Source organism: Callionymus lyra, chromosome 7 (assembly GCF_982586985.1).
Source record: "Callionymus lyra chromosome 7, fCalLyr1.hap1.1, whole genome shotgun sequence".
NCBI lineage: Eukaryota > Metazoa > Chordata > Actinopteri > Syngnathiformes > Callionymidae > Callionymus > Callionymus lyra.
In genome coordinates this window covers 27,484,166-27,500,201 of record NC_141824.1, presented here as the reverse complement: position 1 = coordinate 27,500,201, position 16,036 = coordinate 27,484,166, and the positions used below count along the sequence as shown (strand labels likewise).

Below are 16,036 nucleotides of genomic sequence, written 5' to 3'. Positions count from 1 at the left end.
GGCGTGTCATCTCAGCCGATACTGCAGACAGTTTTTCTGCTATGTTTGACCGTCTTTCCTTTGATGACTGTCCAGATGTGGACAGTTTGATTCACTGTTTTACTGATCATTGTGTTGAAATACTAGATCAAGTGGCACCTGTTAAATCGAACTTGAAAATTCAGAAAAAACGGTGCCCTTGGACAAATGAAGATCTCCTGAGTCTGAAGAGACTTTGTCGAAAGACTGAGCGTCTCTGGAAGTCTACTAAACTTGAGGTGCACAGACTTCACCTCAGGGATCTGTTGACTTCTTACAATGAGATGGTAGAAACTGCTAGATCTGATTACATCAGAAAACTGGTAGCAGCAAATAGGAAAAACCCCAAAGTTTTGTTTGACACGATTAATTCTCTCGTGTCTCCTGCTCCTCAAATCACGCCGGTCTTCTGTGAAGCTGACAGTAATGCATTGTTGAGATTTTTCATTGACAAAATTAAATTGATCAAAGAGAAAATCTCTCCCCCTTTGTTGGGAACCCCTACTGTCTCTGAGCCCATCTCCTCCTCTTGGTCATCCTTCTCTGCTGTATCTTTGGGTGATATTTCAGCACTAGTGAACAAGATGAAACCCTCCTCTTGCTCAGATGACGTCCTTCCTTGTAGGCTTTTTATCAAAGTATTTGATGTATTTGGCCCCTGGGTTACCAATATGGTGAACCTCTCCCTTTCCACAGGGGTTTTTCCCAATGCATTTAAACATGCCATTGTGGAGCCTCTGCTCAAAAAACCAGGCTTAGACCCAACTGACCTCAGTAATTTCAGGCCTATTTCTAAGCTCCCTTTCTTGTCCAAGATCTTGGAGAAGGTGGTGTCCGAGCAGCTGTCTTTGTTCTTGGATCAGAGCGACATCCATGAGAAGTTTCAGTCTGGCTTCCGTAAACATCACTCTACGGAGACAGCTTTACTGAAAGTGTCCAGTGACATCATGATGTCGGCTGACTCTGGTAAATTCACTGTTCTGGTTCTGTTGGATCTGTCGTCAGCCTTTGACACAGTTGATCACCAGATCCTGCTGAGAAGACTAAGGGATGAAGTGGGACTGTCTGGGTCTGTGTTAGAATGGTTCTCATCTTACCTTTCTGGGCGCAGTTTTAGTGTATCTGCCAATCAAATGAGGTCTGAATCGGCAGATCTGTTGTGTGGAGTCCCTCAAGGTTCTGTTCTGGGTCCTTTATTGTTTTTGCTGTACTTGATTCCCCTTGGTAAAATCATTCAGAGATTTCCAGATGTTTCTTATCACATTTTTGCTGATGACATCCAGCTCTACTGCTCTTTTGACCCAACTGAGCCCCAAAGGCTGAACAGCTTAGTCAATTGTTTGCTAGAAATCAAACAATGGCTGAGTGAAAACACTTTACAGCTTAATGTGGACAAAACTGAAACTCTGGTGATTGCTCCTGATGATACGATTCCAGGGTTGAGTCAGTACTTGGGTGACTTAGGTCAGTCTGTCAAACTGAGCCTGAGAAACCTGGGTGTTGTATTTGATAAAGACATGTCTCTTGTTCAACACTGTAGAAAACTGACCAGAAACTGTTTCCTTCAACTGAGAAAAATCTCTAAACTTAGGAAAATGCTGTCACAACATGATCTGGAGCTTGTAATCCATGCGTTTGTTTCTTCTCGTCTGGACTATTGTAACAGTTTGTTTTCATGTCTTAACAAGAAGGAGCTGTCTCGCCTGCAGTTGATTCAGAACTCTGCAGCGAGAATTCTGACCCGCTCTAGTAGAAGAACTCACATTTCTCCGGTCCTTAAAACTCTTCACTGGCTTCCAGTTTCTTTCAGGATCAACTTTAAAATTCTGGTTCTTACTTTCAGAGCTATTCATGGTCAGGCTCCTCCTTACATCACTGGTCTGATCCAGCCTTACACCCCAGCTCGGGCTCTGAGGTCTGTGGATCAGAATCTACTTATGGTTCCACGCACACGGCTCAGGACCAGAGGAGAGAAATCTTTTCAGGCTGTTGCTCCTAAGCTTTGGAACAATCTTCCTCTCTCTTTGCGCTTGATGGAGTCTACTGACTCCTTTAAGAAACATCTTAAGACGTTTCTATTTGTTCAGGCTTTTCCTTGAATTTCTCGAACTCCTGTGTTGTTCTCGGTGTTGTCTTGATCTTTGAAGTATGTACTGTTTTGAGTATTGTTTTGATTGTTAAAGCGCTTTGTGACCCTGGTCTCGAAAAGCGCTATATAAATATATATTACTTACTTACTTACTTACTTACTTACTCTTGAAAAATACTCAAATGTAAAACCACACTTGCAAGGTTATTTAATAATATTTAAGATTGTTTAATGATGCCGAAACGACGTTCTGGGTCTGATGTTTTTCAGGTGTTAAATGTACTGAGAATTTATAAGAATTATATATACTTATGGCGGCTAATGACAAGTTGAAAATCATATTTTTAGTTTGGTTTATCGTTTTATTAAATCGTTTGGATTTCATTTTAATCTGTAAGATGTATTTAGCAATTCATAGTACACGTGTATTTTTGCTTTTGCAGTATTCATTATTCAATTAAATGTTGTATTTTCCCCTCATCGATCTCCTCACACTAATAAAGAATTTGAAAAAAATTCTTGCTGTCACTTAATATCGACATGTTTTCCCTCCTCCTGACTGACAAGTGTTTGTGTTTCCATGTTACAACAGGGAGTCAGGGTCAAAAGAAAGGCCTGCGCACTCCCAAACTACCAAAACAGAGCACAATGAATTGGGCTGACCTTCTCCCCCCACCCCCTGTGAACCCACCCCCAGCCAGGAATGCAGAAGAATACTCTTTGTCAATGGAAGAAAGGTGGGATACGACTGCACAAACACACACTATATGCATTTGAGCACCAGTTCATTCTTCCTGCCATCATTTTGTCACACACCTGCTCCGAGCTTTTTTACCCCAAACGATTTCCATCCATAAGTGTCAGACCTTGATAGAAGGATGAATATTTAGTGCATGTTTTCCTCACGTCAGCGTCAGAAAGACATCTTGAGTGATACAAGGGTAACGAGGCGTGTTTCTCTCTGTTGGCAGCTGTGACCCGAACATGCAGTGCTCCGTGCCCCCCTCCCACATGTACCTGCAGCCCGACGAGCTGGAGGAGGAAGAGGAGCTGGAGCGAGGACCGACCCCACCCATCCGAGGAACAGCCTCCTCCCCGGCGGCGGTGTCTTACAGTCACCAGTCCACGGCGACGCTAACGCCCTCTCCTCAGGAGGAGATGCAGCCCATGTTGGCAGATGGTCATGAGCGCAGGTACGATCAGATTTGTGCTGCACCCTTGGTCTAAAAACAGTGGTCCCCCATTTATTGCAGGGGTTACCATCTTAACCACCCCAGATCACAGCTGCCGATCACTTTTGACATAGCAACATAGACTGAGAATTTGAATACAGTACTGTAACAACCCATCATCCGCCATCAATAGAGCTGTGTGTAGAAGAGAGAGTCTTTTGTCGAGTTTTGTTGGCACCATAACTAAGTTCTTTGGTCTTGACAATGAGCCTGAGCTTGGAAAATAAAACAGTGAGACCTCGTATGGTGAACAATTATATGATAATACTCCAGTGAAGTAAGTAAGTAAGTAAGTAAGTAAGTCATTTTTATTTGTATAGCGCTTTTCCAGACCAGGGTCACAAATTGTTAAAAAATCTAAACAATATTCTATAAAGTATATACTTTAAAGGTCAAGATAAAACTGACAACATAACAGGAGTTCCAGAAAATCAAGGAAAAGCCTGAACAAAGAGAAACGTCTTGAGATGTTTCTTAAAGGAGTCAGTAGACTCCATCAAGCACAAAGAGAGAGGAAGATTGTTCCAAAGCTTAGGAGCAACAGCCTGGAAGGATTTCTCTCCTCTGGTCCTGAACCGTGTGCGTGGAACCATCAGTAGATTCTGATCCACAGACCTCAGAGCCCGAGCTGGGGTGTAAGGCTGGATCAGATCACTGAAGTAAGGAGGAGCCTGGCCATGAATAGCTCTGAAAGTAAGAACCAGAATTTTAAAGTTGATCCTGAAAGAAACTGGAAGCCAGTGAAGAGTTTTAAGGATCAGAGAAATGTGAGTTCTTCTACTAGAGCGGGTCAGAATTCTCGCTGCAGAGTTCTGAATCAACTGCAGGCGAGACAGCTCCTTCTTGTTAAGACATGAAAATAAAATCTTGCAGTAGTCCAGGCGAGAAGACACAAACGCATGGATTACAAGCTCCAGATCATGTTCCGTAGTAGTAATGGTAGAAATAAGTCTGCGAAACTCATGACACATTTGTGCAGGTGAATCTCGTCTGTGTTTAGGCCATCGTGATGTAAGGTTAACGCGCAAAACCCTGAGTCTTTGCTCTTACTAGAAGGATAAACCTTTGACACTCATTTTTAAATGACCTAATTGTCAATAAAGAGTTAAACAAAATAGACTTTGTGTTCAAAGTCGTTTTATGTAATAATGGCTTCAATCATTTGGCTTTTCCAGGCGCCACGGCGTGAGCCCCCCTCCGCGGCCCCACTCCCCCTCGCATACCTACAGCTACATCACAAGCCCCCTCGCTCTGGACACCGACGGCATGGAGGAGGAAGAGGAGGAGGAGATCCTGGAGGAGGACGAGGAGGGAGACGACACGGACGCAGAGGTGGCCAAGATGCACTACCATCACACCCACTCCCACACGCACCCCCACCACCCACAGATGCACCCGCGCCGGTTGCTCCTGCGAGGGCTGGAGCAGACGCCGGCGTCCAGCATGGGGGACCTGGAGAGCTCGGTGACCGGGTCCATGATCAACGGCTGGGGCTCGGCCTCTGAGGAGGATAATGTCTCTTCAGGGAGATCCAGCGCAGTCAGCTCGTCGGACGGATCCTTCTTCACAGATACCGACTTCGCTCAGGCTGTAGCGGCGGCCGCAGAGTACTCGGGCATCAGGGTGGCCAAGTACCCCAACGCACAACCTGGACAGGATGTGGGAGGAGCACCATGTAAGTTTCATCTGGTGATGAAAAAGGACAATTGTGATCTCTGCTAACTCTGCTCGTGTTTTCAGCACGTAAATACCAAATAAACACATCAGGCCACCGTCCAGGCAGCCCAGTGTCCACGGACTCCAACATGAGCATGGCGGCGGTTCACCGGAGGCCCCCCAAAAAGCAGAAACAGCCTCCTGCACATGCAGGGAACCAGAGACGTGACGTCTTTAATGAAGGTGTGTAGAGTAGATGATGACGCACCTTAAAGGTTCGTGAAGGTCATGAAGCGTTGAGCTTAAAGGGCTCCCACACTGAGGAAAATGTGCACTTCTTGGCTAGTTCTTCTCAAAACAGTATGTTCAAAAGGCTACGTCAATGAATGACTCCCAACAGAGTCAGTAATATGCACACCATGTGTACATTCGGGTGACCACGATTGTGTTTCTTGCTGCTTAAATCTGTAATTAAACTGCATAGTCTCTGCCTCCTGAACCAGGGGCATGGTAAAGAAATGTGTAGAACCCTACGCTAATACTAAATAGCAACCAATCATTCTAAAACACTAAGAGATTACCATACCACTCATGCTAAAACGCTAGAAGACGACCTACCCGTCAGGCAGAAAAAGCTAGTAGACTGTCGACCATTAATGCTGAAACCCAAACAGACTTTCATACCTTTCATGACAAAACGCTAACAGTCTAGCATACAATTCATGCAAAAATGCTAGCAGACTACCTACCTTTTATGCTAAAATGTTAACCAACAAGTTACCCTTCACACTCCAATGTCAGCATGAATGCTGGAGGCTCATAAGAACTCGGTCGTTAGATGAACAACAATCGTGAGCTGAACAAGTCAACAGATGGCCAGTTTGTGTCTGCAGACAGCAAAGTGTAATCTATTGTGATGTCGAGTCTGAAACGACTGTGTTGTGGCACCAGCCAGACTTTTAATCATCGTCTGCTGTGTGTTTATGCACACGCATGCTCGGCATCGCTCCTAATCTGCAGCCGTGCTGAACAGATCGTGTGAGAGGTGGATGAAGGCCAGAGCTGGAGGAGGAAGAGGAGGCCGGGGGGTGGGGGGGGCTTGAGGGAGGAGGTGTTGTCTCGGGGTGGTTGTGCCCACTTGAGCAGTTGGGACGTCGACGATCCTGGTCGGTTAAGAAGCGTTAAACCTCGGTTAGAGGCGGCGGAGTTACAGAAGTAACCCTGTAACCTTGTTAGGAAAGAGAGCGATCAGCCTGAAGGTCTTCCTCTCACTGCAGTGTGTGTGTGTGTGTGTCGCTGCTGGCTCTCCTCCTTGTGTCAGGTGTCCTTGAGTGTTGGAAGCACTTGACAGGGAGATTTAATATCCAGCTCACTGGGATCCACAGCCGCTATATCACCGCAGAGATCCCACCCCCCACTTGAACCAGCCGCCTTCCCCGCCATCATCCCTGCATCCTGGCTGCCTCCCCGTCACCACCGACGCTCTCTCGCTCCTGCTCCTCCGTCTTTGTTTGAGCGGCGAGGGGGCGACTGACAGCTCCGCAGCGAGCTCCATCCTTCACTCCTCCCGCTGATTGCATTTGATCTGAATGGATTGTTTTTCATTTGGAGGTTATTGCCTCCTCCGTCTCCTGCTCTGCCCCACAGCCCAAACAGCACATGGTCCGAGGAGGGACGCCCAAGGAGGGCGCAATGCAATTTTAAACACGGTTAAAGTAGGAAAACACTGATCCATGTTTCCCCTCCACACAAAGATGATGCGTCATCCAACAGTCTGGTGGATGACGCATCACAGGAATACGCACTTGAGAGCGTATTCCCGCCATTTAATGTCACTTCCTGCCACAGGATATTTTGATGTGATGATGCTGTTTTGAGATTGGAAGATTCATCACTCTCCGTGGGGTCAGTTCCAGCTCCCCTTTGTTGTGTGCGTTGTTAAAGAGTGATCTGGAACAAGACTGCCACCTGTTGTCTACTTGATCTTATTTATATCTATAATATTTCTAATGCTAAAAAATATACATGATTACGCTGCACAGATACAACTTAAGTTCCAGCCTCGTTGTTTCCCACACGAATACATTCAGTTACACTACTGTAACAGACTGTCTCTTCTGTAAGAATGATGTTGGGGCACATTTATGTGCAGGGCAGTGCTCTCGCTGTTGAGCGTCTGCACAAGTTGAGAAACAAAAGAAAATAGACGCTTGTCCACTTTATCTTCTCTAAACGAAGAATGCTTGTTTACACTAACTTTCTCTTTTAGTAATTCCGCTCATTTTTAGCTCGCATCTCTAGGTAATGTCAGTAAAAATTATTATTTTACAGACATCGCTTATCCCACGCAAACGTACTTAAAATAACACGGAGAAGGGGGCGTCATTTACAAAACACCAAGGTCCCCAGGTAATACTTATGCCGTGCGATTAGGGCTTTTTAGTAGTGATGGTCTGATGAAGCTTCATGAAGCAGTGTCATTATTTTCAGAGTCCACTAGATGGCAGTCTCTGGACTATTTTCCATTGTTTTGAATAACTGAAAAACTTCCCTTTCATTTTTAAACTGCCCTCTAAACAATATGACAAAGCTTCATGAAGCTTCATCAGACCATCACTACTATTTAGTGACATAAATAATATAACTTCAACTGAATTTCTATAATTTCTGGTAAAGCTCTTTTTCTTTTTTAAAAATATGTCTGTATGTTCTGATAGATTAAATAAAATCAGTTAAATTGCATTAGGATCATTTTTTTAAGTGACTTTCTTGGTCCACCTCTTCATTTAAATCAGGTACTGACCAATGCATCCAGCAGACTGACCTTGAGAGGCACAAAATGATGCAGGTGGTCATAATGTGCTGACTCATCAAACCTGCTGTGAAATCACACAACAAACAGGAACAAGATGCTTGAGTGAAGGTCTGTTTTCTCAAGACCAAGAACTGCCTTGTTTCTTTTTTGTTCAAATTGAACTTCACAATATGAATAAAGAATGATTATATCTCCTCAGAGTTTCTATAAATCTCTCGCAGCATTTGTTAGAATTCGTAATAAGTCACTCGCGGCCATGTGCTCCGACTCCCTCCTCCTCATCTCACTCTGAGAACACCCAAGTTCTGTTGCACTCTTATCTCCCTCACCTTCGCGTCTCTTTTGATCCATCTCTGCCTAATTAAGCACTAAAACCTCTGATTTACCTCCCTCGGCCGGCCCGGAGACTCTTCTCAGGGCCGAACTCTGGACGATATTTTCTCATAAATCTAACGGCTGCTCGGCTCCTCCTTGTACCGAGCCATATATCTCTCAGACTGTGGCATTGATCTGCCGCTGGCTCAGGCTGGACTCAGGAGGCAAGAGAGATATTAAAAAGCAGCAGACACCTCTCTGCTGTATGATATTGACCGGCTGCCTTTTGGTATTCAGAGGGAGTGGACGGAGGTGGAGGATAATCAGGAAAGTGTAGTGCCGCTGCCGGAATCTGATGCAGCAAAGACATCACACGCCCGTTTATCTTTTTGTGTGGTAGACAAAAGTAGTTCCAGACATTTTATGGGGGTTCATTTTCCCATGAGTGATTCTCACGCAGGAGGATTTAAACAGGGAAATGTATCAGCTGAGATTTAAGACCATTTATTGATCCGGTCCGCATTTCATATGACTGTAAAGCCTCAAAAGTGTGTGTGTTAAAGTCAAAAACCACCATCTGAACTAAAGCTTTACTTTTATGAAGGAACAGACACACATAGAGCAGACTCTCCCGTGCATGCATAAAGAGTTGGGACTTCTCAGTACAATTACTACTAAATATTCAAAGAGGTTTTTTTTTAAATATGTATAGCATGAGCATTCATAATGATGACAGTAAAAGTCTGGTAAACGCACATGGCTGCCGAAATAAGTTTACTGAGAGGGATTGAGAGAAAGAGATGGTGTTAAAATACATTACATTTTTAGTTAGAGAATGAGGTGGAAAGGGTTTTGGTTAGAAGACCAGTTAGAAAGTGCTGTACATACTTCTCAACATTCTTCACCTTTAGTCTTGGTTTAGCAATATGTATCTAATTATTTTAGTTTTACTTTGATTACATTTCATTAAATGACTATTTATAATTAAACATTGATTTTAAAAATATATAAAATTCATGAATTTTGATTAGATTAAGAATAATAGTATTAATAATAATAATAATAATAATAATTCTCTTTGAAGGAGACGCTCCTAGAAATAAACATTTGGAGTAATCTGTGTTTTTTCCTAAAAAATGACGAAATTCAAATAGAAACATTCAAAGTTCCTGAGAACATTTTTTTTTGTTTTGACATAAAAAGTGATCAGTGCAGTGATCAGTTCACTGAGAGGGAGTGAGAGAAAAGAGAACAGTTGTGATGGGCAGATGATGCTTCATGAAGCAGTGTCATGTTGTTTAGGGTTCAGTAGGTGGCGCCAACAGATTAAGAATGATGTGATGTTTCATTAGAACAGTTGTTTAAAACAAAAGGAAATAGTGCAGAGACCGCCATCTAGTGGAGTCTGAAAATAATCACACTGCTTCATGAAGCTTCATCTGACCATCACTAGAGAGCAGTGTTTTGAGTTAGAAAGCGAGTCGGAAAGGGATTTTCTTTCTTTTCATTCTTTTTTTTCTTTTTAATTTTTTTAATTGGCCTGGTTGGACAGAGTCTACAGACACAATCAAAAGGAAACCAGGCTATATGTGTCTGATAGCTAATAGTAGTAAAAGTGTTATAGTACAAGTCTAGAAGTCTGACCTTACCAGAGTTTGATCTCATCCATGTATCACCTGTGCAGATATTTTAACAATTTAACCGCTGCTTTATAATCTCTGACACGTTTGGATTATGGAGATCAATCCAGCAACATCATAGAGAAAAGACCAACACAATTTCTAGCGTGCATAAAAGAAACGCTCACTCCTCCGACTCTTCCCTCCTGCAGGTCTTCCACCGCCACCCATCCCACCTCCAGCTGTGCTCAAGTCCCCAACGCACCCTTCCAAAGTAGGCCTGGAGGGCCGAGGAGTGATCTCCCCGAAGGCGGGCGAAGGCCGAGACAAGAGAGGCGGGAGTGCAGGGTTCCGGCAGAGGGATGGCTCGGACACGAGGAACAGCTCCTCCGAGCGGAAGGACGTTCAGGAGAGACAAAAGAACGCTCACGGAGCCAAAGGGAACAAACACGACAGCAGCAAGGCGCGGCAGCACGCCGGTGAGTCCAGGACATCCTCATGTCTTGTCGCCATGACAACTATTACGCCTGAGCTCCACATATGTGCCTAGAAGATTTGAGTCATCACAGTCCTGATGTTCGAGTTAAAACGCCTATTTAGCTTTTTCTTGATACACTTAGTTAATTTCCTACTCTCTTGCAGGTTCTGAAGACATCCCGCCCTATAGTCGACCACAGTTCCCAATAGTCAATAGTCCTCGTGACCCGAGCTCCTCCAGCTCCATGTCGTCCAGGGGTTCTGGAGGCCGACGGAGAGAAGGAGGCCGGAGGAATCCTGCAGACGCAGGCCTTGGCACCACAGGGGCCTTCGGGGAAGGGGAGCAAGAGGTGAGCGCAGACTGGAGAGACTGCTTTCACTACGTCAGCAATGATAGCAATGAATGAAAGAGCCATCTCTCACTCATCATCAACATCATGACTGAAAAAATGTATGTCAAAAAGGTTTCTTTTGACTTTAACACTAACAATATTAGACAAAAAAATGAAGAAACACCCATTTTAACTTAATTAAGAGTCAATAAACAGATAGAGAATTATTACATTTATCCATGTTTAAAATAAATGACATCACTTCAATTAAAATAACATCTATAAAACAATGTATTGATATATATTTTTTAATAATTTAAATGTTTTTTTTTCTTTTATTAATAAATCATTCCAGAAAACAAACGAATGAAGCATCGTTGTTTTTGTGACATATATAAAAGGAGTGGCCATTTTTTCCAAGCCCGCAAGGGCTTTTTAATGTTAGGTTAGGCTAGGTAGAACTTTATTGATCCCTCAGGAGGTCTCCTTCGGGAAATAGTTTTTTTCCAATTATCCACAGCAAATACAATACAGCAATTTTTTTCATAAAAAATAATCAAAATAAAATAAGAACAAGAACAAAGAGAAATAAAGAGAAAGAACAAGATGATACAATCTAAGTCTAAAGATAAAGATAAAGAACATAATGTCAAGGTGAACAACCTCTACCACTGCATATGTATATCTGGAATCATAGTAGGTCGTTCACCTTGACCCGTAACGCAACTTCACAAAATTTTAAACTAAGAGCGCCACCTAGTGAGATGAAAAAATAGAAGAAGCTTGTTTCATGAAGACTCATCAGCCCATCACTATTCTTGAACTGGACGTTTAAAGACTGATATGAAACGGTTCCGAGTCAGTGGAAATAATTTTGCATCCAAATTTCCTTAAAGTGTAATTGACAAAATCTGTGTTTTGTTCCAGATGGTGGAAAGCTGAAGAATGAAGTAGCGGAACCGTCCGGACTTGTCCTCGGTGAACGGACCTCCGTCGTCTCTCCTCCAGCTCAGTATTTCACCGTCATGTCGGCTGCTGTGTTTCTTTACATCTGGAGGACAAACCTTTCTTTCTAACTCATTTTCCACTCGTCCGTTTGGGTAACAGGAAAGTGAATCAAAAGTCGAATGCACACGCAGATATTTATGTTTGATTCCAAATGCAATATGGAGTAGACTTCTACTCCTCATATTGACTTGACGAGCCCAAACAGTTACTGTATTGAGAAAAAGAAAAAAAAAATGAGCGAGCAGAGCGGGGCGGTTGTAAATATACGTGTACACATGATGTCCTCTTGTTTAACCCGTCGTGGTCTTTCTTTTTTTTCCTTTCTGCCGATTCTAATTTTATTAAGCCAGTAAATATAAATATTTTATCATTTTCACCATGTTGTAAAGTGAAATATTATTTAGCTCCGCCCCCTCCAGGAAGAAAGAAGTGCCACTTTTGGGATTTTTCGTTTTTTTGTAATGCACTGTTATGTTTCGTGTTGTCGTCAATGTTTGTTTTACTTTGGTTTTAAAAGCACAATCACTAAACTTTATTTTAAACCATTTTATCGATTAACCTTTTTGTCTTACTGGAGGAAAACAGGTCGGACAAAAGTGTTTGAGTTCGCTCGACGAAGATGATGTTGCTGTTTACGAAGGTTTTTGCTTGAAAGGAGACCGAGCTTCCGCCTCTCCGGCCCCGAAAAACGAGTGATGTCATAGCCGCTTTGTCAATAAAGTTGGCTATATTAGAAACATGAAAACAAGGTTTTGTGGTCTGCTAATGCACTTAAACGAATGTCAGATTAAAGAAGGCTCACTGTGGGAACCCGGAGAGGACAGCACGGTCTCTTTTCAAGACAAAATGAGGGGCGACCCGTCCCAGTTTGTTTGGGTTCTGTTCTCGTTTGTTAAAGGAGAAAGGGTGCTGTTGTTTATTCATTGGACATCTGCAAACATTTGTTTCGTAAATGCAAAAAACAGTGAAAAAGAACTCGAAAAAAAAAGACTGAATAAAAAGTTCAAATTATAAATGTGTGTTTTTGTCGTTTGTCTAAAAGAGGAAACTCATTGTACAGAAGTCTCTTCAGCATGATCGGCCTAGACTTCCCTTTTTAGTCTTCTCTGCATGTCCTTTGTCTTCCCTTATGTCTTTTACCGATGAGACATGATGTATACCTTACTAGCGAGGCAAGAGGCATTCTAAAGAGCTCCCCAATCCACCTCATCCGAGTCTTCTCGTTGCAGAGGCCAAACAACACCTCTCTTCAAGATGGTCACGTTATCACTCTACCGTTGAGGAAAAGCCCAGCCCCCCCTTCAGGAAAAACTTATAATTGCATGTCTTGTTTTTGTTCCATTGTTGGTGACCATACGTTTTACATTATGACATCTATAGCAGTCTTTCAGTTCAGAATGGTGAAAAAGGGAAGCCTTGGCGGAGTCCAACCCTCACTGTTACAGAGTCTGAAGCACCAAGTTCTGTTATTGGTCTTAGTTTGGGCAAACCCCCCCCCCGAACCTTCAAGCATCCTGCCGAGGGTAAAGAGCTGATCCACGAAGAGAATCCTTGTTCCCTAATAGGATCCTTAAACTTGTCCAGGTGTTGCTTTGGGAAGCTTTAAAAATAATCAGTTATTAGTAAGGAACAAGAAAATCCTACATAAAAATGGCTCTTTGTGTGAAAGCTCAATGCTACGACTAGCATCTTTAAGTTCAGCCAAAATTCAAATTTCACTCATTTTCTACCAACCCTGATGTCCACTAAGTGTTGGGATTATTATAAATCTATTCTTTTTTAGAGTTATAGACAAAAGTGTATATCCATCTTAATGAACCCATTATCAGTTTTCTTTGTCCAAAAAGAGACACATAAAAACCTCAAATGAACTCAATGGTGCTCGTCCGTAATGTCCATCTTATATTAAAGCCTCGACGTGAGAAATTGTTCTGGGAAAACTTTTAAGTTTATATCATACGCTAGATTGTAGCAGAACCGGTAAATGTCGCGAAAGCTTTCAGTGTGGACATTAGACTGGAAGCTCATCAGTTTGTTTCCCCTGCAAAGATCAAGATAACAAATGGACTGGATAATAAGCATGCTACGTAGCTAACCATAACCATGCTAGCGAGCAAACTAGTCAGTATATCCTGAAAGCATCAACTCCATGTTAGATCATTTGCAGAATAGGGGCACATTTCTACTACTGCAAACAACAATGCAATCTTATCACTGTCAATGTGGCTATTTTGAAAGAAAGTTTGTTCCTCGAGAATCTGGCTAATATTAACAAGAAACGAAATCGAGAAAGAGATGTTTAAACTGTTTTACTGCGTCCTCGACTTCACCTGTTTTAAACTGTAAGATGCAGGTTCAAACTCCACGTCATGAAGTTCATTAGACCTCCATTATTCTGTCGATTCTACCTGCCTCCATCACTTATCTCGCGTCACATGACCCTCAGCGCCGGTGTGCCGACGGATGATTGAAGCGACTGGACGGAGACGGCTGCCAATTAGACTGGAGCGAGCCGAGAGACCGACATCACTCAGAGCTGTCAGCCGCTGAATATGCACACAACTGTTTCACTCACAACAGGCAGTGCACGACAACACCTCCACCTGCGGGGGGTCTACGTGTCTCAATGTGAAGTAAACACCAGAGAGATCCTGTCAAGAAATCATATCAGACGCTTTAGTGGTTTTACAGAAAATAAGAAGTTAGTACATCTGTTTTACAACTACTTTGAAGTATTTCAATGTCTTTGCTTACCACTCAAAGTTGACATTTTGTGAACAGAGTTTTATCTGAAAGATGCCACTTATTTGTTATTTGAACGAAACACTACACTGTTATGTAGCACCTTATTTTTATAGTTGATTTTTTTTTTTTAATTTATTGTTGAAGTTATTTTTTAATTACATTTTTTTATTCCTTGAATTGAAAAAAGCCATTGTGGGTCAAGGTTGGATACTCGACATTGGAACGGCAGAAAAAAACCCATTGAGATTTCACAATAAAAGCAATGAAATCGTCTATAAAAATGTACTTCATTGCAATAATAATCCTTCTGCTATGCTATATATTCCTGAGTGAATAGCTTCTTTTTTGGATTTCAACCTGTCTTCTTCTGTGTTGTTTTATGATCTCGATTTCTGCTGAATTTAGCGATATATATTATCGCCTTATTTGAATTTAAACTTTTTGTTACTTCAATTTTCTAATTTTTCTTTTGTCATAATTGTTGCTCTAAACCTTGTTTTTTCTTTTTAATTCAATTTGACGTGAAGTGTTGGTAATTTTTTCCGGAAACACAACTTTTTCATTTAATTACTTTTTCTGACAAAAACTATTTATACTTCTCAGCAACTCTTTTACTCCGTTCAGTGAACGTCAACTTTTTCTTCGTCTTTTACTTTTCCTCCAAATATCTTTTTTATTTGATAAATGGCGGAGGTAGCAAATGGAGCAAGTGCGTGTCGAGCTCTTTGTTGCACAGCGCCTCAATCGTCCGAAGAGCATCAGCGCTGGTTTGGCATATTCATGTTATTAAGGGGTCGGCGACCTCGGCAGCCAGATCTCCTGCCTAATATCTTTAATCACCTGCTCCTCCTCACAGGTCGCAGACACACCTGCGCTCATTACTATGATGGATGGGGGTTCAGGGGCTCCTCCAAATGTGTTCCTGCTTAGAGAGATGCTTATTAGAGAGCACCTGAGGGAGCGACGCAGGACGAGGTGAATCCTGAGATCGTTGAATTTCAATACTCATTATTTATTGTTACTGTGACGAGATCCTGAACTTGAAAATTATTCATTTTTTGGATTCATTTTTCATAGATTCCAATACAGTCACATAAAACATTTAAAGAATACATATTTTGATCTTAAGATGATCCTAAAAGGTTGACTGGCTGGAGTTGAATTGGCAAAAAACAGAAAAAAAAGATTTGAAATTGAAAGATTAATTACAGTTAACAACAGTTAAATTACAAAGAGGTGATACAAATACAAATATAGATAACTGCAATTACAAGTAAATCAAATAAAAGTCATTGACTCAGACAAAAGAAGATTTTAAAACAATTTAAAAGTAACCTTTATCAGTCAAGAAAAAGATTGACTTGTAGACGTAAAAATCAATAAAAGCAGCCCCATTTTATTCGAAAATAAAAAGATGAAAAGAGAAATATTAAAAATCAATGAAAACTATACATTTCCTTTTTCTTTTGGTGTTCACTCTTTGTATTTTCTAAAGAAAACAGTTGTAAAACATAAAAAACAAACAACTCACAAAAATGAAAACAATTTCATTACAAAAGTCAACCTTCATGCAAAACAAAGCCATAGAAAGATATATATTGATATAAGCCAATGTTGGTTTATTTGGTTTAAATACAAAGCTAGCATTAGCATGCTAATTTATACCTTTTCAACTTCCAGTGCTCACAGTCCCGTCGTCTAAATGCAGGGCAAGACTTGGCGCCAGGTTA

General features: G+C 41.8%; 1 protein-coding gene across 4 annotated transcripts in view; it reads left to right on the top strand.

Annotated features, from left to right (window-relative positions):
• The window catches only part of robo1 (roundabout, axon guidance receptor, homolog 1 (Drosophila)), a 255,460-nt gene extending 242,884 nt beyond the window's left edge, over positions 1-12,576 (top strand). For all 4 annotated transcript variants that reach the window (XM_087795569.1, XM_087795572.1, XM_087795570.1 and 1 more), the window contains 7 exons: positions 2,700-2,844; positions 3,079-3,300; positions 4,515-5,014; positions 5,080-5,238; positions 9,957-10,223; positions 10,387-10,571; positions 11,481-12,576. In XM_087795569.1, the coding sequence (XP_087651695.1) occupies positions 2,700-2,844; positions 3,079-3,300; positions 4,515-5,014; positions 5,080-5,238; positions 9,957-10,223; positions 10,387-10,571; positions 11,481-11,495 (1,493 nt within the window). In that variant the 3' untranslated portion in view covers positions 11,496-12,576. The remainder of the gene's footprint in view (positions 1-2,699; positions 2,845-3,078; positions 3,301-4,514; positions 5,015-5,079; positions 5,239-9,956; positions 10,224-10,386; positions 10,572-11,480) is intronic.
• The last annotated feature ends 3,460 nt before the right edge of the window (positions 12,577-16,036 follow it).